This window comes from Panulirus ornatus, chromosome 4 (assembly GCF_036320965.1).
Source record: "Panulirus ornatus isolate Po-2019 chromosome 4, ASM3632096v1, whole genome shotgun sequence".
NCBI classification, from domain to species: Eukaryota; Metazoa; Arthropoda; class Malacostraca; order Decapoda; family Palinuridae; genus Panulirus; species Panulirus ornatus.
In genome coordinates this window covers 58445895-58471885 of record NC_092227.1, presented here as the reverse complement: position 1 = coordinate 58471885, position 25991 = coordinate 58445895, and the positions used below count along the sequence as shown (strand labels likewise).

The 25991-nt window shown below is 46.9% G+C and overlaps 1 protein-coding gene across 6 annotated transcripts in view; it reads right to left on the bottom strand.

The window, feature by feature from the left end:
* The window catches only part of Pde11 (Phosphodiesterase 11), a 1275799-nt gene that overhangs the window by 536142 nt on the left and 713666 nt on the right, over window positions 1-25991 (bottom strand). Inside the window, exons 1-2 of one of the 6 annotated variants that reach the window (XM_071695111.1) lie at window positions 4817-4835; window positions 4441-4573 (exon numbers count right to left, since the gene is read on the bottom strand). The exons of 2 other annotated variants lie outside the window; for them this stretch is intronic. In XM_071695111.1, coding sequence (XP_071551212.1) covers window positions 4441-4489 — 49 coding nt within the window. In that variant the 5' untranslated portion in view covers window positions 4490-4573; window positions 4817-4835. Of the gene's footprint in view, window positions 1-4328; window positions 4574-4816; window positions 4956-25991 lie in introns of those variants that run through there. 3 more of the 6 variants (XM_071695086.1, XM_071695090.1, XM_071695116.1) reach the window with 3 other exon arrangements.

The window sequence follows — 25991 nt, the reverse complement described above, 5'->3', positions numbered from 1 at the left end:
GGGTTACAGGAGGATGCAGGTTTAGTGCAGGGTTACAGGAGGGTGCAGGCTTAGTGCAGGGTTACAGGAGGGTGCAGGTTTAGTGCACGGTTACAGGAGGGTGCAGGTTTAGTGCAGGGTTACAGGAGGGTGCAGGTTTAATGCAGGGTTACAGGAGGGTACAGGTTTGATTCACGGTTACAGGAGGGAGGGGGGTACAGGTTTGATTCCTCTGTCAGTAGTAGGAAGTTATTAAAAGAACAACAGATTTCTGTGTAGCTGCAGACATTTTGGTCTAAGCAAGCCAGGTACCGCAACTGTGTTGAGGTAGTGGTACTGCATATTTGCTATCGCTTCTTTACTGGATGGTTGCTACGTTTCAATGGTGAGGTCATCTGCATATGAGTGGATTATCACAGAGTGGTTTGCCGGAGGCGGAGGGAGATTGGACAGGGCTCAACTCCACTGTAGAGTCTGAGATTTTTGGAGGTGAGGCCTTTTGTGGGTGACTTAAGTTTGCCTGCCAGCTATGAAGTTGGCTAGGCATTCTTCGTCATTTCTGTGGAGAGAGTCAAGCATCTCATAATCTGGTGACGTCTACTGCAACTAGTAATGTGCGGGAGGGTGACTGTGGCTGACTGAAGAAGTTCGGAATATGTTGTGGGAGATTTTCAGGCAGTATGGAGGTGGAATGATCAGGTCTGGAGACATGATATGCGCGTTATAATGAGGCATCTTAGATGATCACTGTGAACAAGTTTATCGAGGAGTTTGGATAGTAGTGAGGAAGGAAGATGGGGAGATACAGAGAATTTTAGGATGCGTATCATAATTGCAAGTTCCTTGATGTTTGCAACAATGTTGTGTAACCAGGAGTGGTAGATGATATATGTGAGTGCCAAGAATGTCATTGGGCCGATATTCATATGTGGGAGGGTGGTGTGGTGTGGTGGGCGGCTGGTGTGGTGTGAAGTGGGAGGTTGGTGTGGTGTAGTGTGGTGTGGGAGGCTTGTGCGGTGTGGTGGAGGAGGCTGGTGTGGTGTGGTGTGGTGTGGTGTGGTGTGGTGTGGGAGGTAAGGCTATTCTTCATCATTCGGCAGAGTTGGCTGCTGTTTCGTTTTGTGGTTCATCGTGTTAGGGTACGAGTGCCAGCTTGCTGTTTTATCTTTCATTGATTAGGTTAGAGATGAGTAAGACATGATGATGGAGAGTGGATCTGCGTGAGTGCGTTTCGGTGTTTTATGAGGTCTGCAACATGTAGGGAGAAGTCTGGGGGGTTTATACTGATCTGTATGTCCGTGTGGTCTGCTTTTCTTACTGGCTTGGTTAACAGTACTGTGAGACTGTATGATCTACGGGTGGAAAGAAAGATATCTAAGGCGCCTGGCTTCTGTGCACTTTATTAATGTTCCTCTCCTCAAACTTTTTTGTGGGTTGTGTGTGGGTTCAGTAGGTCAGTGGTCAGGAAGAGTTCGTATAGCGTGCGTTGCTTGGTACCTGAGCGCAGTGTTGGTGCGTGGAAGGTGAGGTCGGTTGCTGGAGGTGGTGGGTTGGGAGTCAGGTTGAGGAGGTTACACATCATGAGGGGGTGCAGTTGGGGTTGAGAGCAGTTTGCAGCATGGATCTTGGGCGTGGGTGGTGGAGCTGTAGCTCCAGACACGATGGTGGGCATTGAAATCTCCACGTGTGAAGCTATTGATTGAGACGATCAAGCTCTGGGAGGGAAGGTGGTTAAAGGGACGGGTATGTTACGTGGTGATGATGAGGCACCTGGCGCTTCGTAGTTCATTCTTTAAGAAATGTAATATCAAGACATCTATTCTTTTTGGCCGTGATCTGCTCAGCGTGTTGGACGGTGAAGGTGAACTGTGATGTTGTGGTATACAAACGTTTTCGTTTCTGTCCTGTCTTATAGTTGTGTATTTACAGGACTGTAGTACAGGGAGGATGAGGGGGTGGTGAGAATCGGGGTATAAATCTAAAGTTTCTTGGATGAGAGCCCTGTGTATGCTGTACCTTCGAGTGGTTGGTTCTGTCTGTATTCTTGACTGTAATTCCGCACATCTATTTTTCATGTCTTTCATGTTTAGTTGGGCAATACTGGTGACGCAAACGGGTTAGGTTAACGCTGTGCGATATATAATAACGTGAAGAAGAAAAAAAAATCATTTAATTCGCAAACTGATCACGAAAAAACGTAAGGTGATTTGCAACTCCGTTACGAAAAGAAGTTATATGATATGTAATAACATATGATTGAATTCTATTATTTCTTTAAAGCATATATAATAAAATATAATAAAAAATGAAAATAATATATATATGCAAAAAAATACACAAGAGAGTACACAACACACACACACACACACACACACACACACACACACACACACACACACACACACACACACACACACAAATCGAGCAGAGACCTGAGAAGGAAGGAAAGAATAAGAAATCTTAGCTAGAGGAGTCAGATGAAGAGGGCCAACACCTGGCTGGGGGGGAACTATATTTTGCAGACAGACACTGGAGCCTCGTAAAGAATATATAAAGCAATACGAATACTTTCTGGCCGTGTACATACATACACACATACAGTACCCGGCCAACCCACACACACACACACACACACACACACACACACACACACACACGTATGTTTAACATAATCTAGAAATGTTTGGAGAGACGATGCAGACCCCATACGCTCGGGGTGAATGGAGAGGTTGTCTGGCAGGCAAGAGCGAAGCACACAACACAACACAACACTACAGTAGGCACAGCCACTGACAACAAGGCAGTCAAGAACCATTACACAGGAAACTACACATACACTACCAACAGAAAACGCAAAGTCTTATCACAGTGAGATAAACAGAAAACGTGATGTTGGTGTAGCAGCAGATGAGCATGAAGGTGCCTGATACATCATGATGACCTTACTATAACCCGAGAAGGTGTGTGCTCGGTTCCCCTCCCTCCCTCCGTCCCTCCCTCACTCGCTCCTCCCCACACACATGTATTCGATGACGTAGGCAACTTCTCGAGCCACCGTGTTTTTTTTACCGAAGGAGGAAAATCGACTGAATCATTTCTCTGTCACAGGTGGGACGATCCCCATGATGTATCACTTATCTTTTATTTTTTTTACGCTGTTTTCTCTCTACAGTCACCACTCTGACGTCATAACTCAGGCTAACCCGCTCTTACATCACACAGTCATGTCAGCCATCCTGGATGTGATTCCATTTTTTTTTTTCCCAACTCAAACACGACGGTATCCATTCTTGGGAGGATGGGTGGGTGGGCCTTTGACCTGACCCTTTGAAGAGTCAGGTTACAGGTCACGCTATCATTCCCATAGGTACCGTTTCAGACCCTAGGGGATCATACCCAACCACCACAGTACCATCATACCTATGGATCGTACCTTTGTGTTGAACCACAGTACCATCATACCAATGGATCATACCTTCGTGTTGAACCACAGTACCATCATACCAATGGTTCATACCCTCGTGTTGAACCACAGTACCATCATACCAATGGATCATACCTTCGTGTTGAACCACAGTACCATCATACCTATAGATCATACCGTCGTGTTCAGCCAGGATCAAGATAAGGCACAGTATGGGTGAGGGACCTACGATTTCGAGGCAGCCGATCAGGGTTGGACACCACGACCCATATAAACCTCCGAGCGTCGTGCGTACACCTCCTACAGAACAAGTCCATGTGGCTCTCCTCCGTCACACCACGTCACCCACCATGAGCCAGGGGAGGCCCTCAACCCACACGTAATCGTCAAGTCAACAATGCCAGGCATCCACCACCAGAAGCCCCCACCGGACGCCTGCCACCATCCATCACCACTGGGGCCACGAACGTTACAACCTCCATAGAGGAATTCGCTTCCATCAAAGCCATCGGTCAGTGCCGTGGCAACGTGAACGGAAACCATAAGAAATAAAGTCATTCACCACCAAAACAAATACTTATACCCCCTCCCTTCCCTGCTCCAGAGGCCTGACAGCGCACGCCTGGTCATCATTCACAACAATTCAAGTGTTTGGCTTCTTTCCACAATCTATCGGCTTCTGTGTCTACCCTCGCCTGAAGTTGACACGGATAATGACAGAGAGAGCACCAAGCGCTGGACACACACGAGACACAACACTTGATGAGCCACAGACCAGACGCGGGTTATTCAAACATGCATGGTTTCTTGGCACTCCAAACTAACTATCGACAAAACAACACTCAAAAATTCTTCATGTACTTAGTTGTCTAATGCAAGGAAAAGCCCTGAACAAATTATGAGAGGATCTGTGAGAACAACTCACCACAACCTTGGAGTGTCGGAGACATACTCAACATGTACTAACATCGCCACCCCCCCTTCCTCCGCCCGCGCACAACACACAGGAATAACAACACTAGTGGCGGACTACTAACATTGTCTTACAAGTTGGAAACAAGTGAATGTGGAGAAACACTGCGTCATAGTAGGCTACCACATCCACTCTTCTACAGACACGGTTACTTCCTCTCTCCATTATCGCCTGGTCCACTGGCTGTTCGAGGTAACCTGTTCAAAACAACACATCACTAACAATCACAACACAAACTTCCTCGCACAACACTGTAACCATCATTTTCCAATACTGACACTATATCCGTCTGCATTATCCACGTTTCGTATGGCATATCAATGACTCATTATACACAGGGCCACAGTACGATCATGGTGTCACCCGCCATGAAATATCTCCGATCTAACACTCTCATTAGGCCCACTTTCTCCCAAGGCCCGAGGAACAAGGGGACGTACAGTTGGAACGGAGCGCGACGGTCCCACGGGGAAGAGGTGTTCGCGCGACGAAGGTTAACCCACAACTGAGTCATGTTGAGCGGGACGCCAGGAGGCAGCAGCAGCAGCAGCAGCAGCAGTAGGCACCCCAGAGTCTACCCGAGACGAGAGACATGCTCCGCTCTCGTCATCCACTACTGCTGCTGCTGCTGCTTCAACGCTACACTTCCACACGCGGCTGACGAATCAGCAACATACCCAGGCGCCACACCAGCTAGAGAAATCGCGGACGGACGTGGGACGAGAACATACCAAGCAACTAGATGATGTTTGGCACACAAGGTGTAGAACATACCCATCCCATGACTCTACACCTCTAGCTGCCCGCACTTCCAGCAGACGCACTCGTAAGAAGCAGCCACGCAAAGGTGTTCATATAGAGAGATGTGTTGTACATAACATAGTCTCTAACATGATTTGTTTGAATCACCATCACAGTAGTTCAAGTGTTATTACTGTAACTATTTCTTAATTCTCTACGTGCTCTAGCCTACTTACTTAGAATATAAAAGCTTCTCATTTTACCCTCTCACAGCTTCGAACCTTCCTACCAATACTTCCTCGACGCCACCCAACTAAACCTTGGTGGGGTACAGCACGTTTTCCTTGTGGGGTGGTGAGGTGACAGGGGCGGCCGGAGGGAAGATGGAGGGAGGCTGCCAGACCTTGCCACCCACACCCGAGACTTCCGCCACCCCTCGTGTGAGGTGGTTCCCTCCCCACACACCCACCCACCCACTCCAGTACTTATAAACCCATGGACTGGCTTATTCTGGATTTGCTTTACACTGACCGGCCATGTCCTGCTGAGGCCATAAAATGGATGGGTGTTGGGGTGGTGAGGGTTGACCGAGGAAATGTGAGTGAGTGGTACGTACTGACGGTAATATGATGGTGAAAGTGATGTGAGGGTGGTAGTGATGTGCTAGAGTGAGTTAAGATGTGAGGGTGATGTTAGTTACTAATATATGTGTACGTGGAAAGGGGCCTTTACAGTCATGGGGCCCCACCCCTTCACTTGAGTTTTCCAATAAAAACTTTTTTTTTTATCCATCTTCTGTAAGGTTGTTACACATGTATACTCCAGTGTTGTTGGATCAATGGTTCCACTGTCCCTCCTGGCACTTCTGACTTGGTTCACGGTAATGTTATCATGCTTCCGAGTCCCTTCTGATTTCAAAGAACTGATCTATCTTATCATTACCCTCGATGTGGGGGCGGATCGAGGGCTACCTCCTCCCTTCACGACCCAGATCACCCAAGTCTGGCACTCTGCTCCTTGCATTCCTCCAGGTCTTCTCCAGCAGTTCTGTGACTTCTCGTGTGAGGAGAGACAAGAACTCCTGCGGCATACGCCAGCTTAGCGCGAAGGTACGTCATAAATAGACGGCTTCCCAAACATCTCACACTCCCGTTACCTGAGACCACTTATGATACAGAGTGAGGTTAGTCTCACACGATCATCTCGACCTTAGTATCCGGTCATAAGCTCAGTCTGTTGTCAACTCCAAGGTCCTTTTGAGTGACGTGAGTCTCGCGGCTTCTTTCACCCAGTATGGTGGTAACAGACCAATCCGTTCCAACCATTTCTCCTGAGTTACGTGTTCATAATACCTCCGGTTTCATGCAGTCTGAAATCCCCAGCGATGTCCTAAGTCTCCAAGCAACTTACTTCGCCTCTTTTGCGCAATGCGTGATTCATGATTTCTGACATCATCGGCCAACATGTTAAAACATAACACTTATCTTTGTCGAATAAATCACCTCCACAGATAGGAAATGGAAGAGGCCTCGACACTGAGCCCTGAGACTTGTCCCATCTACTTCTATCGTCCAGCTCGAGGAGGAACCCCTAACATGATTTAATCTACGTCTCTCGGACAGCCGTCCGTCTACTGAAATATTCCCCACCCTGACACCAGCTTGCGGAGTCGTCATCTGTCTCCTGTAGGGACAGTAACAAGGTCCCCAAGGCAGTCCAACAATACCCACCTCTTTTCTCCAAGATGTTATTTACTGTCTTGCGAGGAAAATGGGGGTGTTGGGATGGAGCAGCAGAGTGTGTCGTGCGATCGTGGGTATTGTCATATGAATCTTTTTTATCGCGATCACTGATGTGATGCAGAGGGCGTAGCGTCGCAGTGAGGGGGAGGGAGTGACGCGGTTGGTGAGGTGGTGTGGCTGTTGTAGCAACGTGGATAGTGTCATTACGGGTGATGGAGTGGTGGGCTGTGTGGTAAAGAGGATGATGTATTGGTGTGGGTATTGAAGTCAGGTGAATGAGGCTGCGTTTGTGCACGGGTTATGTGACCGCGTAGGTGGTGGGGTGGATGGTGGGGCGTGTTCAGAATTGCTGTGGTGGTGTGGGTTAAGTGGTGGCATGGTTGAAGTGGCAGAGTGATGGTTTGAGTGATGTTAATGGTGTTTAACAGGGCGATCTTGTGGTAATGCTACGATATGGTTGAAGGGGGTAGTAAGGATCGTGTGAGGATTTTGATATGGTGTACATAGTGGGCATGGTATATTAAGCTGTTAAGATTATTGATGTAGTTGATGTGGTACCGAGGTTGCACTACCGTAGATGGGGCGCTGCTGTTGTTGAAGTGGTGACGTGGTGGTGATGTGTGGAGGGTACAGTGTAAGCGATGAGGATATTGTGGTATGGCGTGTGGGTGTGTGTGATGAGGTGGTGTGGACGATAATGTGACGGTGTAGGCTAGGTTGTGTCGTGAGTGTACCAGTGGTGTGGTACACATGTGGTTGCATGAGTTTGCTGCACTCGTGTGAGTGGTGTGGTGGCATGGATGGGGTGAGAGCGGTGTGGTAGTGTGTGCATTACAGCGGCGTGGTGTTGTGGGTAATGGAGTGTTCATAGTATCTTGGTATGAGTTCTGTACGGCGTGGCTCAGGCAGTGTGGGTACTGTGGGGTGGATATCACAAGTGTGGTGGGGTGGGGTGTGGTCATGGCTGTGTTGTGACAATACAGGTGATGCATTGTTCGGATGGTTGTGAGGTTGTGAGGGAGGCGTTGTGGCGCGAATGGCACTTCCTGTGGTGGTGTGGGCGATGATTTGGCGTTACGGCCAGTTTTACGAGTGACGTGGGCGGTACAATGGGGGTGGGTGCTGAGGTTGTCTCCGTGGTAGTGTGGTGGCGTACGAAATATCAGCGGTACTGTGTGGTGGGGATGTTGTGGTGAAATATCAGCGGTACTGTGTGGTGGGGATGTTGTGGTAGAATGCATGGGGGTGTGAATACTGTTGTGGTATGAGTTTCTTTTTTCATTTTAGTGGTAGCCTCACTGGTCCTGTGGTGTGGGTGGAGATGTGGTTGCGCTGATTGTGGCGTGCAGGTGTGAGTGGTGTTGCTGTTGTCGGAGGGGAACTGTAGTGGTATGGGTGGTGTTGAGGTGGTGTGTGAGGGTGTTGTGGTAGCGCGAACGACGGTGATGAGTGTGGTGTTGCGACAATGTGGCCGGTGTTAGGACGATGCGAGTGGTGAGGTGTTCGATTTTGTGTTGAGGTAGTGTGGAAAATTATGTGGTGGTGTGGGCAGTGTTGTGGTAGTGTGGGCAGCGTCGTGGTAGTGTGGGAGATTCTGTGGTGGTGTGGGTAGTGTTGTGGTAATGTGGAAGATTCTGTAGTGGTGTGGGTAGTGTTGTGGTAGGGTGGAAGATTCTGTGGTGGTTGGGCAGTGTTGTGGTACGGTGGATGATTCTGTGGTGGTGTAGGTAGTGTTGTGGTAATAAGTAGTTATGACTTCATGGTGTGCGTGGCTTAGCTGTGGTACGAAAGGTGTTGTATGAAGTGATGTGATGTTGAGAGGGTGTGGCTGGTGGTGTGGTGAAGGTAGGGCTGCGGGAGCTGGAGGTGGTCTGATGGGAGTGGGTGGTGCTGCTGTGGTATGGAAGCTGTTGTGGTGGTGTAGGTGATGTGTCAGTATGGATGGCTCTGTGATTCTGGCGGTGTGGTTGGTGGTGGTGGTGTGAGTGTTCACTGGTAGCGTCGACGGAGCTGTGATGATGTGGATGGTGTCGTGGTGAGGTGGCAGGCGTTGTTGTGGTGTAGACGGTGCAGTGGTGGTGCAAGTAGTACTGTTGTGGTTTGGCCGGTGCTGTGGTGGTGTGGACGGGGTTGAGATGGTGTGAACGGTGTTGTGGTAGTGTGAAAGGCGTCGTTGTGGTGTGGAAGGTGCTGTGGACGATGTTGTGATGATGTGGATGGTGTTGTGGTGGTGTGGATGGCATTCTTGTGGCGTGGACAGTGTGAATGGTATTGCTGTGGTGTGAATTAGTGCTTTTGCGGTATAGATGGTGTGGTTTTAGTGTGGTTGTTGTTACGATGGTGTGGATGGTGTTGTGGATGAAGCTGTAGTGGTATGGATGGTGTTAGTGTGATGTGGATGGTGTTTTAGCGGTGTGGATAGTGTTATGGTGGTGTGGATGGTGTTATGGTGGTGTGGATGATGTTATGGTGGTGTGGATGGTGTTGTGGTTGTGTGGATGATGCTCTGGGGTAACTGGTTGGTGATGTGATGTAGCAGATGGTGTTGTGGTAGTGTGGAAGGTGTTGTGGCAGTGCGGATTGTGTTGTATTGTTGTGGATGGTGTTGCGGTAGTGTGGATGGTGTTGTGGTGGTGTGGATGGTATTGGTGCAATGTACACTTCATTGGATAATATGATGGGTTGGGTGGTAGCGCAATGGTGTCGGAATGTTGTGACGTGGGTGTTGCTGTGGTGCTGAGCTGCTGCAGTGCTCGTACCCGGGGTGGTAGACGATGTGGTGGTGCGGCACCATGGCAGAACACCTGGTGAGGTGAGCAGTCTTTGTGGCGGTGTGGGACGATGATGTGGTGGTGAACAAACTGTGTGGTAACGGCGCTGGGGGTGCTGTGGTGGTCTGTTGTGGTCTTCGGGAGGGGATCTCTTTCCTTGAGTGGTTTTTGTGGTGGTTTGAGTGGTGGTACTGACGGAGCTGCTGTGGTGGTATGTTGAGGTGGTGGGGGATGGCTTGTGTGGTGGTGATGCCGTGTGCTGCTATGCGGGAGGGAAATGGCTCATAGTGGTTCGTGGAGATGTGGGGTGGGTGGTACTAAGGTGTGGTAGACGGTGCTGTGGTGTGGTAAGGGAGGTACTTAAGCGATGCTGGATGGTGTTGTGATGTGAATGGTATTGTGGTGGTGTGATTGGTACTGTAGCGTGGTATGAGTGGTACTGAGGTAGAATAAATGGTACTGTAGTGTCTTGTGGTATGGGTTGTACTGAGGTAGATTGGATGGTACTGTAGTGTGGTGTGGTATGGTTGGTACTGAGGTGATGTGTATGGTACTGCTGTGGCATGGTATAAGTAGTACTGAGCTGGTGTGGATGATACTGTGGTGAGGTATGGGTGGTACTGAGGTGGTGTTGATGGTACTATAGTGTGGTATGGGTGGTACTGCGGCGGTGTGGATGGTTCTGTGGTGTGGATGGTGTATCTGTATGAATAGTGCTGAGGTAGTGTGGATGATGATGTGGCTAGGATGGTGTGATAATATGGATGGTGTTGTGGCACTGTGGACCACGTCTTGAGGCTCATACATTGTGGTGTGACTCATTGTACAATGGTTGTTGTGGCGTTCTGGCACCGAGACGGTGTTGTAGTGGCGCCAGGATCTTGTGGTTGGTAGGGCTGCAACGCACAGGTGTTCTGTTGGTACAGCCGATCTTACGGGTGTGTGTGTGTGTGTGTGTGTGTGTGTGTGTGTGTGTGGTGGCGGTGTTTTCATTTAGGGTGTACGTGGTTGTGAAGTGGTGTAGGCTGTTCTGTAACGGTAGGATCAGCTCTGGGGTAGTGAGGGCAGATGTGGTAGCGTGTGTGGAGAGCTGTTGCCGTGTTGGTGATGGCACGGGTGGGTGAGGGTGGTGGTGTGAAGAAAAGGTAGTCTTGTGTGTGTGTGTTTGTGTGGTGTGGGTGATTGTACGGGCAGGGTTGTTGTGGTGTGGCCAGCCACGTCAAGGTGGTGTGGGAGACATGGGTGATGTCTGGTGCAGCTGGCTTTCCCATGGGCGGCACAGTGGGCGGTGGTGTTGGCCATGTGGGTGGGATGGAGGTGGTGTCAGAGGTGCAGGTGTGATGAAGGCGGTGGTGTGGGCCACTGTAGGCGAGGTGGCAATGGTTTTTATCTCCATGGGCGACGTGATGCTTGGTGGATGGTGTAATGCTTGGTGGGTGGTTGGTGGGCGCTGCGATGCCTGGTGGGTGGTGGGGCGTTGTGGTGAGTGGGTGGTGGTGGTGGCGGCAACACCAGGTGCATCACCACAGCTGGGCCCCCGCCACGCACCACGCTACTAAGAAAAAGTTTGGCACTAGAACCGTCGGGACACACCTGAGGCGGACGTGCCCCGTGAAGTGGGAGGGGGAGTGTGTTACAGGTGGGAAGGAAGGCGGGATGGACGGAGTTTCAACATCGCACTGACTGATGATGACTGGTGTTTGTGGCCCTAACACACACACACACACATACACACACACACACACACACACACACACACACACACACACACACGCTGACCATGAGTCAGCATGAATCAACCGGGGCCCACACCCAACCCAGGTGTTCATCCTCCCCTCGGGGATGGTCGATAAATGAGTACCTGGCTTAGGCTGGTGTGTGTGTGTGTGTGTGTGTGTGTGTGTGTGTGTGTGTGTGTGTGTGTGTGATTACCTATGTGTACTGTACGAGGAAGGAGGTCTACATTCGCGGGGCCTCATCTCCTCAACTTTCACCACTATCATACAACTTTTTATATTCTTGCCAGCTGTCTCCCTCCACAGTTTCATCATTCTGGTTATTCCATTCATCCAAGACTCTCATTCTGAGACCAAGTTACCTGCTGCATGTCATGTTATGTCATGGTCTCTGGTGGTCCTACCCTTACATCATGCCATGGTCTCTGGTGGTCCTACCCTTACATCATGTCATGGTCTCTGGTGGTCCTACCTTTACATCATGTCATGGTCTCTGGTGGTCCTACCCTTACATCATGTCATGGTCTCTGGTGGTCCTACCCTTACATCATGTCATGGTCTCTGGTGGTCCTACCCTTACATCATGTCATGGTCTCTAGTGGTCCTAACCTTACATCATGCCATGGTCTCTGGTGGTCCTACCCTTACATCATGTCATGGTCTCTGGTGGTCCTACCCTTACATCATGTCATGGTCTCTGGTGGTCCTACCCTTACATCATGTCATGGTCTCTGGTGGTCCTACCCTTACATCATGCCATGGTCTCTGGTGGTCCTACCCTTACATCATGTCATGGTCTCTGGTGGTCCTACCCTTACATCATGCCATGGTCTCTGGTGGTCCTACCCTTACATCATGTCATGGTCTCTGGTGGTCCTACCCTTCCATCATCTGTAGAACTGTTCAATGTTGACGTCATTCAACTACTCTAAAAACCTATAGGTTGTGATGAGGTCATCTCTTACTCTTTATTCTTCACGATGAGCAAATTTAAGGCCTGTGATCTTTCGCTGTAATTCAGATGTCTTGACTGTAGTACCATATTTGTCACCCTCCTGTAGACCCTCTCTATTAGTTCTATGTGTATCTTGACGTCCGGTGTTCAAACCTGATATGCCTAACGTAGGATATGAACACCTTCCTGAACATCATGTTATCTATACACTTGATTACTACCCTGGCATTTCCCGGCCAGCAGTTTGTCCTCCTCACTGGTCTATTGAAGACTGGACTCTGACGATGGGTTAAGGACGACGCCTACTCCCAAGTCCTTCTCACACCCAAGGTTCCTGCAGGATCCATCCTGCAAGACGATACTCATATCGACCTGCTCTTTCACTATATTACGTCCTCATCATCACGTAACCGTGGACCTTGCTTAGGTCCCCTTGTAGATGGATGCCTTCCTCCTCTCTTATACTTCCTGCAGGTCGGGAGTGCAGTCTTGCGGACAAGTGGTTTACATAGATCAAGAAAAGCAGGCTTTCTGTGGCTTACGTATCGTGTCTTTACGCCTACGTACACACACACACACACACACACACACACACACACACACACACACACACACGCACACACACACACACACACACACACACACACACACACACATCCTAGCAGAGCACAAGTGATGGTTCTAGGAAAAAGTATCATAAGTGTACAAAGGTTGAGAAGAGCTGTATGGAAGCACTGACGGTGAGTATCATGTGTATAATGAATGTGAGGCGAGGCCATTTCACACACGAGGGGCAAGGATCAATAAAGTACATGATTTGTATACGAGAGAGAGAGAGAGAGAGAGAGAGAGAGAGAGAGAGAGAGAGAGAGAGAGAGAGAGAGAGAGAGAGAGAGAGAGAGAGAGAGAGAGAGAGAATATCAGCGGGTGCATGATCAGTATATGGGAATCAAGGGTTGCCAGTTTTTCGGAAGTGGATACATGATGGGGGTCTATGATGAACATGAGGGATATGATTGGTGTGTAAAGAGGATGTCCAGAGTTGGGTGTGTATGAACTATGGATACGTAAAGGAATTCTTGGTAAATGGTAGGTATCATGACGTGTATGAGAAGATGTAGGGATGTCAATATGTTGTATGTATGGAAGCTTTTATCATGAGCAACATGAGGTGTATGAGGGGAGCGAGGGGCTATTCCTGTATGAGCGGGTGTTGTGAGGGTAGGTGTGATGATCAGCAAGACATGTACGAGTAACCATGAGGTCATGACAGTATGTGAGTGATACGCGTCTCAGCGAATGGCAGCGTATGCTTAGCTGGTGTATCATGAGGTTCATGACAAGTACAAGGAAGTGCATGAGGGGGCGATGTGAAGGGGTACGCGATATACAAGACGTAGGAGTGTGACAGAATTCACTATGAAAGCCAGGAGGCACATGAGGGGCTGGCAGTGTGAATGAGAGGTGGGTGTTGGCATGGGATCATATGAGAGGTGTGGGACAGACGTGAGGGGTCTGAAGTACGTGAGTGCTGGGCTTATGGAGTGTATAATTAGCACCAAAAGACGTTTGAGGGGATTGTATAAGATGCGTGTGGTGATTGTGCATGTATCTCTTCACTCTTCTGCATATATATATATATATATATATATATATATATATATATATATATATATATATATATATATATATATATATATATATATACTCGCACACAAAACTTAGCTTAAGCAACGTACGCATTACCAGCAGCAACGAAGAAAGGATGGACAGCTATGCTGGCTGTGTGCCGACTATATGTGTGTGTGTGTGTGTGTGTGTGTGTGTGTGTGTGTGTGTGTGTGTGTGAGTGGGTGTGTTCAGAGCCAATACATGAGTGTGTTTGTAAGATGCTTCAAGGGTTAATAATAGGACTTCCGTGTAAACTATTATTATCACGAGGCGAGCCCCAGGATTAGCGTAGCCCCCGCCCGTGAGACACGAAGAGTAATAATAGCTTGAAGGGTAGCTGGGGCGGCTGCCACAGCTAACGTCAGTAGCTTTACCACCCTATCGTCCAGTTCCCTCGGCGCGAGATTATGACAACGCTGAGAGCGTAGCCCCAGGTGTTGACTGAGCGAGGGAGAGGCATTGTCTCTGTTTGCCTTCGTAGTTCATTTCCTACACAGAGCACAATTGACCTCTATCATGAAGTCAGAGACTTAATGATATAGGATAATATGTGGTCTATTATAGTGGTGTAGCAGTACGATAACTATCGTCATTACCGGCAATAACACTGTCGTACTCACGAGCAGGACGGCGCTGCAGGAGTGTCGTCTTAGTAATCACGAATCAAACCGTATATCAGGTGAGGGAAGACCTTCCTGGTGGAGGGAAGACCTTCCTGGTGGAGGGAAGACCTTCCTGGTGGAGGGAAGGCCTTCCTAGCGGAGGTAGGAGGGTATACCAAGGGGACGGGAGGGACAGAAACGCGACTGTGGCATCTGTACGAGACAGGACGACGACAAGCAAGGATAAGGTTGAGGACACCAGGGGAGAGAGAGAGAGAGAGAGAGAGAGAGAGAGAGAGAGAGAGAGAGAGAGAGAGAGAGAGAGAGAGAGAGAGAGAACGAACGAACACCCACACCCTGACAGAAAGACGTCGGCGAAAAGATTAAGTGATGCAAGAAGACGGTCATCTCAGGTAGGGTAGGGACGTGTATAGCTCTGCGTCCCGTGGGTGATGCTGCCCCCACACTCTCGCTGCCAAGACTTACTCACGACATGGGAGGCATTAGTGCGTGGTAATCAAGTCAGCAAAATACCCAGAAATCTGTGACATTTATAGACACATGTCTCCTGTGATACTCTCTGTTACTGCCTGACAAGACATGTCATTTACCCACGTAAATTGTGTGTGTGTGTGTGTGAGAGAGAGAGAGAGAGAGAGAGAGAGAGAGAGAGAGAGAGAGAGAGAGAGAGAGAGAGAGAGAGAGAGAGAGAGAGAGAGAGAGAGAGAGAGAGAGGTTTTATGCAATTTCAATTTGATCTTCAACACTTCACTGCAACATCTATACGAGCTTTAACTATCAACTCTTAATGAAGCTGCTTTACGACAAGGTCAGGTCAGGGGAACTTTTAACATACTTAGTGGGGGCCAGAAAACCATATTTACCGATCTCTGTTATTCCCAGCGCTTGAGGTATAAATACTCTACATACTGAAGGAGCTAAAAGCTAATGTACTGCCAGAGAAGACAAACATCACAACAATGACTTTGACGTAGACCAAAATACCAGCGTATATATATAGCTTCCATTAAAGATAGATTCCATTAGGCTCTACGTCAATGTAAGTGCGAGCGATTGCGTGAAAGTGAGTGCGACGTGTACGAGCATGTATCCACCTGGCTACTACAAGAATGAACAAAACAATTGATGGAGTTTTTTCCCGTAGACTTAGATGGATGAAAACGAAATGACGATATGATATCTAAGGTATGATTCAATTTACTGGGTCGTGGCCTGCATGCGTGATTATACAGAGATTGACTGTTCGCAGGAAATCTGAGGTAGTGAAAGACGACGTGAAAGAGAACTGCTCACCCAAACATGAAACTTGAAGATTATCTGAAATACGTAAAACGCAAGAAAAACTCTGAAAGGAACCATAGCTCTTTACCCGAAGAGAAGGGCACCTCAATAGACAAAGAAGTGGCTTGTCTGTCAAACAAGTACTGAGAGTGACACCATCAAAGGCCCCCATTTCCGCAGTTCCGATAGGATCTCTGGCTACGCCTCTCTATCCTGCGGCACAACTCGACGACGATGATGGCCGCACTCACCGAACTACGCAGTCCCACCCGCCTACCCTACTACTGCATCGCCGACAGCAAAGCTACGGGACCTCGGCCATCCCTCTTCCCTTCTGCTGCACAACCTCATGGAACCTGGCATACCACCTCTCCTGTAGATGCATCACGAGACCCGGGCAACGACGCACCTCCCACGGGACACCTGCCTCACCTACTGCTCCTCTTACCAGCACCAAGGGGTCACCTGTCTGCCTAGCATCCATCCATAATCCCATCATCTTCACACATCTCACCTCACCCCTACTGTCAGTCAGCGCCGCGTGTACCCACGCAATGCGTTATTTGTTTCTCGGGTGTTTCATGTGTCCTCTCTCTCTCTCTCTCTCTCTCTCTCTCTCTCTCTCTCTCTCTCTCTCTCTCTCTCTCTCTCTCTCTCGAATTACCAAGACAAAATAATCTTATACTTCAAGTGTGATACATTAAGACTTCTTAAAAGTTGTCCACAAAGGGCTGCACTGACTGTTGCGTGAATCTAAATAACGCGCCATAGGAGGTCGCTTACGTGCGTAGATCACGGCCTGGCTTACATTCAGAAAACATGGTTGAGTAATACAAGGAGACGTTAAGTGAGCTCAGCTTGAAAAATAGGGTACCAGAAGGCTAGGCTCAGAGCGTCATGCTCTTCGCAGTCGTACGAATGAAGTGGAACTGGGGCTCACAAACCAAATCTCAGTCTACCGCTATGTGAAACCAGGATGATTGCTCAATGATGCAGAGAGAGAGAGAGAGAGAGAGAGAGAGAGAGAGAGAGAGAGAGAGAGAGAGAGAGAGAGAGAGAGAGAGAGAGAGAGAGAGAGAGGAACAGATGCTACGGAAAGAGGCACAGCGAATAGACTGAATGCAGACAACTGTAGATTAATAGACTCTGGATATCATAATGTTGAACAAGCATTAAGAATATCAGGCATCCCATGTTAGATGCAGGAGTACAACAGGTAGATACGCAAAACAGTGCTAAGCTAAGTATCATAAAGCAAACAGTGTTAAGATTCCCAGTTATAGAGGTAAAACATGACACGCATGACACAGATATAACTTTAGATCACCTTAATCAGATCACCATCTTGAGTGAGCCGTCCAGTCCTGACAAACCAGACCAGATCATCGACCAGGAAAAGAAGGGAAAGGACACAGAAACCAAACACAAACTCCACTTCCATCATTCACGAATCAGCCGGACGCAGAGAGAACCATAAATCTCAGACCAATTTCTCCCAAAACACTTGTGGATTCAAGGTGAACCGTTGGAGGTGTTACAAGTCGTAAATAATTCCTATAATTTACCTCAAGATCCTTTACGTGTGACGTACGCTGATCACAGGATGAAATTACAGGCGTGATGTAACCAAAACACAGGCAAAAGTTCCTTCTGCAGTAGAGTTACAGAACATTCACACACGTTATGTGATACTGCCATAACGCACACTATTAACACATTCAAAATACGGCCATCCAAAATGCTTTCATAACATCGTCGGTGAACAAGAAATCTATGGTCTCACATAAGTTTGGTCCAGAGTAACAGTATAACACATACGGATTTTCCTTACAAGGCAGCAGCGAGAGTCGTTTCTCCAGAGTATCCAGCTGCTGTGTTGTGAACAGAATTCGTTTTCCATTCATCCTTTCCCGCCCCATGTCATTGCGGGTCTCCATTTGACTTTAAGAGATGATTGCTTTCCCGCCTGGTGTGGCGGTGAGAGTCGTCGAGGATGAGGAGCCGACTGTTTTCCTTTCCCGTTTCCGATGTAAGAATTTATAACACTGTTACTGTACCTCATCATAGTACCTCATCGTCGTACACAAATCAGGTCTACTGTTACCTGGCTTTCTCCTCTACTCCCACAGGAGTTTGACTGTATCACTGCAGAATCCAGCAGTGTAGGCTGGTTGCGCCTGTATCACTGCAGAATCCAGCAGTGTAGGCTGGTTCGCCTGTATCACTGCAGAATCCAGCAGTGTAGGCTGGTTGCGCCTGTATCACTGCAGAATCCAGCAGTGTAGGCTGGCTGCGCCTGTATCACTGCAGAATCCAGCAGTGTAGGCTGGTTGCGCCTGTATCACTGCAGAATCCAGCAGTGTAGGCTGGTTCGCCTGTATCACTGCAGAATCCAGCAGTGTAGGCTGGTTCGCCTGTATCACTGTAGAGTCCAGCAGTGTAGGCTGGTTCGCCTGTATCACTGCAGAATCCAGCAGTGTAGGCTGGTTCGCCTGTATCACTGCAGAGTCCAGCAGTGTAGGCTGGTTCGCGTGTATCACTGCAGAATCGTTAACGCTAAACAATCAAAGTATTCACTACATTTCGTCTTCCGAAGATCAACTAACGAGAAGCAAAGTGTTAAACGGTTCTGTTAAACCTTCTTAAGTACGACGTTACGACCGTTGGGTATGATGGCCTGGACCTTGACCTATCTCCTGAGGACCAGGTCATAGGTAACGTCAATAAAGCCAAAGGTCATACAGTCATGCTCGAGGAGTTAAAAGGACACCTAATGTTCACTCATGTGGAGGTGTCGTGTAAACATCAACAGGGCATCCTCAACAGTGTGACCACTCGGGGATGTCCAGCAACACATCTGCAGTGGCTGGAAAATAAAAGGAAGGGGGTACTTAGTGTTCGTCGGTAGCGGTGCTGGATATGATACACAGTGGGGCAGTACGGGACACCATCCCACTGAGGAGTGTTGCGGGAGTGATGGTGCTCAGGCATCAGATAATCTCGTAAGAGTATAGCAACGACAGCGCTTCGGCCAGTGGCAGTGGAATATTCTACAGGGAGCGGAGAGATCACTGGCTGGAGGCGTAGGCTGGGAGGCAGTCATCCCATGCTGCTCTCTCTCTCTCTCTCTCTCTCTCTCTCTCTCTCTCTCTCTCTCTCTCTCTCTCTCTCTCTCAGCTTGTTTGTCTCTCCTTCACACACAAACACACACCGACTGACTCACCACCTCCCTCACTCTGGTAAGCAAACCTGAAGGACGTCAACCACAATGAACGAGGTCAATACACCGTCAGTGAAAATAAATTCATCGGATTCTTCCCCAAACACAGGTGTGGTGAGGCGCTAGTACGAGCTACATCAGACTAGCTCAAGTTGTTATTAGCTTAACGCATAACAGAGGCCGCTGTGACGCATTCACCACAGTCAGACCAATGTTTGCTGGATTAACTCAATGCAAACATCTTAACAAAGTTCCTCAGTACATCACACAGCAGAGATCTCACACAGACGTCATAGCGGGAACGATTTTGCCGTCTTCTTACATTACCTAAAAGAAGACTTGAAGACTTGATTCGCGTCTAAAACTTAACATTTCTTACCAAGGCTTGTTCATGAACATTATGAGATTTGCCTCACTGGAGAGACTGCAGTGTCTGTGGACTAATCCAGTTCTTGAGAGGGAGGCATCACTAACACATGGAGACTCCTCTGTAAACATTTGTATCTTAGGCACAGCACTAGAGAGATGGTGCGAGGCATAGCTTGCCGTGCCTTGAAGGTCCGCAGGATCCAGCCTGCCATCCTTCTGCGTTAGGCAACCGTTGTTTTATGTACGATGAAGATAGGTCGTTAGAAATCATTACTCCAAGGTCTTTGACATTATTCAACTGGTTTTTGATAGCGTCTTTGTCTATCTGGTATTCCGTGCAGTGTTTGATTTCTTCATTTTCCTCAAGCATGTTGTTCTCGGTTACCAGTAAAAGACTTTGTTTATGTTTCTAAGTAGCCTTTCGGCATCCTCTGCTGATGTAATATTCATACTTATTCTTCTTTCATCTGTAAAGGATGACGTGAAACTGTGGCTCGTGTTTGCGTCAATGTCAGATATTAGGATGAGGTACAAGAGGGGTGCAAGTACAGTTCCTTGAGGGACTGAGACTGAACTTTTTACTGTGGAGACATTGGAGATGGCACGGGTTTGCAACTACGTGTTGTGATGTATTAGTTGAAATGCTGTATATCCATCTCCCGATTCTGGTTGATCCCTTTAATACGTAACCTGCGGACACTTCCTGAGGTTCTAAATACAAATTCGGGTAACAAACCTCAGAACAGCTCCCAATGGAACGGATGCTGAACTCTTGTTGCTGGAGGAGGAGCTTCTGGTTATATTGAAAGACTAACTGTGTCACACACACACACACACACACACACACAACATGAAGCAGCAGTGGCCAGGCAGAGGTGACAGCGTACCGTCTTCCCAGCCAGCCATATTTTGGGCAGCACATGTGGCACAGCCAGCTGGCCGGCAGGGACAGCCAGACTGACACATTATTCACCGGCCCACACCTGATGACATCCTTTGAAGTCTTTATAGTCTATCTTTACTTATATATATATATATATATACCCTCAAAGGCCCAGTCCTCTGTTCGTAACGCTACCTCGCTAATGCGGGAAATGGCGAATAGTTTGAAAGAAAGAATATATATATATATATTTTTTTTTTTTTTTTTTTCATACGATTCGCCATTTCCCGCATTTGCGAGGTAGCATTAAGAACAGAGGACTGGGCCTTAGAGGGAAAATCCTCACCTGGCCCCCTTCTCTGTTCCTTCTTTTGGAAAATTAAAAAAAAACGAGAGGGGAGGATTTCCAGCCACCCGCTCCCTCCCCTTTTAGTCGCCTTCTACGACACGCAGGGAATACGTGGGAAGTATTCTTTCTCCCCTATCCCCAGGGATATATATATATATATATATATATATATATATATATATATATATATATATATATATATATATATATATATATATATATATATATATTCATACTTGATCGGCCTTTCCCGCGTTTGCAAGGTGTCGAAACTACAGCTCCCTATCCGGGCCGCTTCACACGCCCTGGTTCAGTTCATTGACAGCACGTGTAGCACACCGTTCCAGTTCACTTTAACCCGTTCACGCCTTTCACCCTCCTACATGTTCAGGTCCCGATCACTCCAATTATTTTCCACGTCATCCCTCCACCTCCAATTTGCTCTCCTCTTTCTTCTTGTTCCCTCCACCTCTGACACATGTCCTCTTTGTCAACCTTTCCTTACTCTTTCTCTTTGTATAGCCAAACCATTTCAACACACTCTCTTCTGCTCTCTCAACCACACTCTATTTATTACCACACATCTCTCCTACATTTTATTACTTAATCGATCAAACCATATCACACCACATATTGTCCTTAAACATTTTCTAACCAACATATCCACCCTCCTCCGCGCACCCTCATTCATAGCCCATGCCTATTATCCATATAACGTTGATGGAGCTTCAAACATACTCATTTTCGCCCTCCTAAACAACAACCTCTCATTCTATACATTCTTCAGTGTTTCCAGAACCTACGCCCCCTCACCCACGTTATGAATCAACCTCAGCTTCTATGATTCCAACTGTCTCTCAGTTATCAAAAAGACTTCACTTCCTCCTTCCTCAAATTTCTCTCCACTCAGACTTATATCCCATGTAGCAGGTCCCCTTCCCTGCTTACCTCCTCACATCATCACTACCTGTTACCACTTCCTCATTTGCCCCTTCACCGACGTTCTCATTTCACCTATGCTCTCACTCGTTCTCTTGTTTTTCGCAAACTATGAATCTCCTTCCAAAACATCTTATTCTCCCTTAAGTTTACCAATACCCGCTCACACCAGCAGTCATTTGCTCTTTTTTTTCCAACCCCTGTACCTTCCTCTTTACCTCCTTCTGCTTTCTCTTATGCATCTCTCAAATATTTGCACTCGTTCGCTGTAAGTACCGTCTATGTACCTCTGTTTTCTCTTTCAGTTGCAGCATTACTTCATCCAACCACTCACTACCCTTTCCAATCTGCCCACCTCACACTTTACGCATGCCACACGCATCACTTGTACTGCCAGTACTACTTCCCTAAATACCTCACATTCCTCACCCACTCCCTAGCTTCGTTTTCTCTCACCTTTTGCCATTCTACACTCAATCTCTCCTGATATTTCTTTACTCAAGTCTCTTTTCTTAGGTCACTTACACTAACCACTTTTTTCTCATCCATAATGTTTCCTCCTTTCTGAAAACATATACAAATCTTCATCCGAGCCTCCAAAAGGTAATGATCACACAACCCACCAACTGTCCCTCTGTGCACATTCACATCCAAAAGTCTCTCTTTTGCACACCTATCAATTTTGATGTAATCCAATAATGCCCGCTGACCATCTTTCGTCCTCACATACGTATACCTGCGTATGGCCTCTTTTTAAACCAGGTATTCCAATCACCAGTCCTTTTTCCGCACACAACTCCACAAGCTGTTCATCATTTCTATTCATAGTACTAAATACTCAATGCCCCTTAATCCCCTTCAACGCCACATTATTCACCTTCGCATGTAAATCATCCATCACTAATACTAGGTATTTGCACCGAAACTGCTGGCACACTCGCTCACTCAGCTCCTCCCAGAACTCTTGCCTCTCATTATTTTTCTTCTCATGACCAGGTACATAAGCCCATCTCTCGCAATCCATTTTCACTTCCGTACACTGTCATACAATCCCACAACTCCTGCTTCAGCAGTAGTGCTACCCCTTTCAATACTCTTACCACATCACAAAACCTCGTCTTTACTCCTAAGACATTTCCCAACCATTCTTTTTTTACCCTTAAGCTTTGTTTCACTTACAAAGAGAACATCCAGGTTTCGTTTCTCAATCATACAGCCTAGCTCTTCTTTCTTCTCATCTTGGTTATGGTCACACACTTTTAGACTTCCTAGAGAGGAGAATGAGCACTCCTTGCTGGGTTCCTCCTTCTGTTCCATCTTTAAGAAACTGAAATACAAGAAAGGAGGAGGGGGAGGATTTCCAGCCCTTGCTTCCGCCCCCTTTAGTTGTCTTCTACGACACGCCAAGGTTGTGTGTGTGTGTGTGTGTGTGTGTGTGTGTGTGTGTGTGTAACCTAAGATCCCCCCAAATAAGTAAGCACTTGGATGATACAAAACGTGCACCAAACCATAACAAAATGTTCACAGCACCAACAACACCCGAGCATGTCTCAAAGTTCCAGGTAGTGTTGACCACTTCCCGTGCTGTCCTGACAACGTGGTGGTGGTATTCCGAAACAGATTCCCAGGTTCGAGAGCAAGGAACGGCTCCCTCTGTCGTGGGAGATGAACGGCTCACTCTGTCGCGGGAGATATTCTTCAAACGCTAAATAAACGACCACAGAAGATAAGTCACATGACCGAAGTGTTCCAGAGCCGTATGTTCGTTCTTGCCTGGCACTGACTTCGCCTGAGTAAATCAATTTATTCAAGGGATGTAGAAATAATCAAAGTGAATCCCACAATTACCTCTGCTGTACACTATCTAATATTTTGAATCAATTACGTCAATTCTATACGAAAAAAAAAAATATATGCATGGACTGAATGACCTATCAACAGACTGAAATACGACCCGTCAGCAGCTATTACTGATACAACTCCGTTACTGTAAACCTGTAAGACAGGTCAGGTTGAAGACAACTCTCTCAATTATGTGGCAGAAAATGTCACTTCTGAAGGTTGTGCAAGCTACCAGCTGGACTGATCTGTTGTATGTCATAAGAGGTTCCGCCAGACTCATGGCCCACCTGTTCAACAGCCGAGACTTGAGTTCAGCTGAACATGGTGAAATAAACGACAGAAGATGAATGATCTAATATCTAACATATTACAAATATAATCTCTTTAAGCTAAACTATTACAGAACTGCATAAAGTTTAGATCTAATATACGTGATGAAATCTGATAACGCCAGCTACAAATTATGATTGCAGTGAAGGCCATAAAACATCCTTTCAAGCCAGCCAATCACAACCCTTTACATCACAACCCTGAGTAACGCAGCCACCAGCCACATACGGGCTTTCTCAGCACCTGACCACTGGCCCGATCTATCCACCTCTGGCTATCACAAACACGTACCTTCCCGTGCAGCAGGTGAGACCAGCAGTCCAAGAACTGGACCCCAACACACCGTCTTGCTTCAGGTCCACGACCAACGTCACATGCACCTCCGTAGTGAATACAGTTAAAGACGTTTCTTCACTCATGTGTCTGCTTTCCTACTGACCCCACGGTAACCCCTGTGTTGCTGATCTCTTCTACGATCACTCAAGGCCTCAAAAGAAGGACCCAGGGGTCTCTGCTGCTGCTTGAAATTCTTTTTTGAAGGCAAAGGAATACAAAGGAATTCAAATCACAATAAACCAATGGGTCCAAAAGAGGTTGATTATGATGGTGGGAAAAAGATTAGAAACTCGAACATGAAGGTCGTAATAGTAGACAGAGTCACGCATGTTTCAATAAGAAAAAACACCATACTTTTCGTGGAAATGAAGAGATCTACACAATATCAGCCGAGGATCTGAAGCGAAATATATATCAAGTCTATTGTTAAATGTATCAATGGTACTGCTCTCAATGACTCTAATTGGTAAATAATTCTACGAGTTCACTATCCCGTTCCATAAAAGAGTACTTCGCCTCGTTCGAGGTAAAAGGTTTACCCAGGAGTTTGTATCCAGACCTACGAGCGAGACCAGAGGAAGCCAGAACAACAGCTCTTGTAGGTTAGGTTTCTCTGCTCGGGAATCATCTCAGCGGTTCGCTCTGTACTCTATTCTGCCGACATCTTTTTTTCTTTTCAACTAAAATAACCAAAAATGAACACACACAGATTTCAAGACGTGGAGAGACTATAATTCAAAAACCCTACCTATGATTCCAAGAATTTTGTTCGTCCTTTTCGCTGCGTAAGTGCAAAGCGAACTTGGTTCGGAGTCAACAGAAATAGATTAATACACCAAAGACTCTTTGTAGTTCAACACAATTCGTACTTTAGCTTCCCTTCTTGTCTTTACTAACTTTATATAAAACTTCGCACTTATCGATACAATAATAATAATGATTATCGATATAATAATAATTATCGATATACTACTACTACTACTACTAATGATAATACTAATAATAATAATAATAATAATAATGATACTTATAATAATAATAATTATCGATATAATACTAATAATAATTTGCCGTCTGAGTCCAGTCTATCAGTTTCTCTATGTCAGTTTGAAGATTCAGACGTTCAATTTCTGTTGTTGACTTATTTTCCAACTTAATATCGTCTACGAACTTCGATATGTTATCATGCAGCCCATTATCAACATCATAAACATATATGGGAAAGAGAACACGTCCTAAGATTGATCATATCAGCATATATCTGTTGTTAGTAACGTCGAACCATTCTGTGGCTGGGTCATCCGTCATTACTCTTTGTTTACAGTCAGTCATCAACCAATTTCCTGCACACCGAAGTAGTGCAACCCCATCTATGCCATGTGATGACTGAACCATTGTTCGTCATCCTTTGATGTGGCAGTTCATCGAAACGCTTTTTGAAAAATCTTAAAGAGACGAAACCAACTGCTTTACTTTCATCATACATTAGGTCATTGAAGAAATCGAGTGGAATGGACAGACATTAGCGATTTCGTCCAAAACCTACGATGAGAATCGTTTATTCTTAAGTCATGGTCTTATAAATGGCTTACCATCCTACCCCAAATGATGGTTTACATATATCTACAAACTACAGACGTTAAGCTAATTGGATAATAACTTCCGGGCAGTGATTTATTTCCCCTCATTTACATAGTGGTGTTACATAGTAAAATTACACTCACCTTTTCCCGTTGCAAGAGACGTATTGCAAAGAGCAGTTAAAGGGTTGAACTATCTCATTTTTCGCCTGTAACACACACGAGTTTGAGGATCTGAGGACGTGAT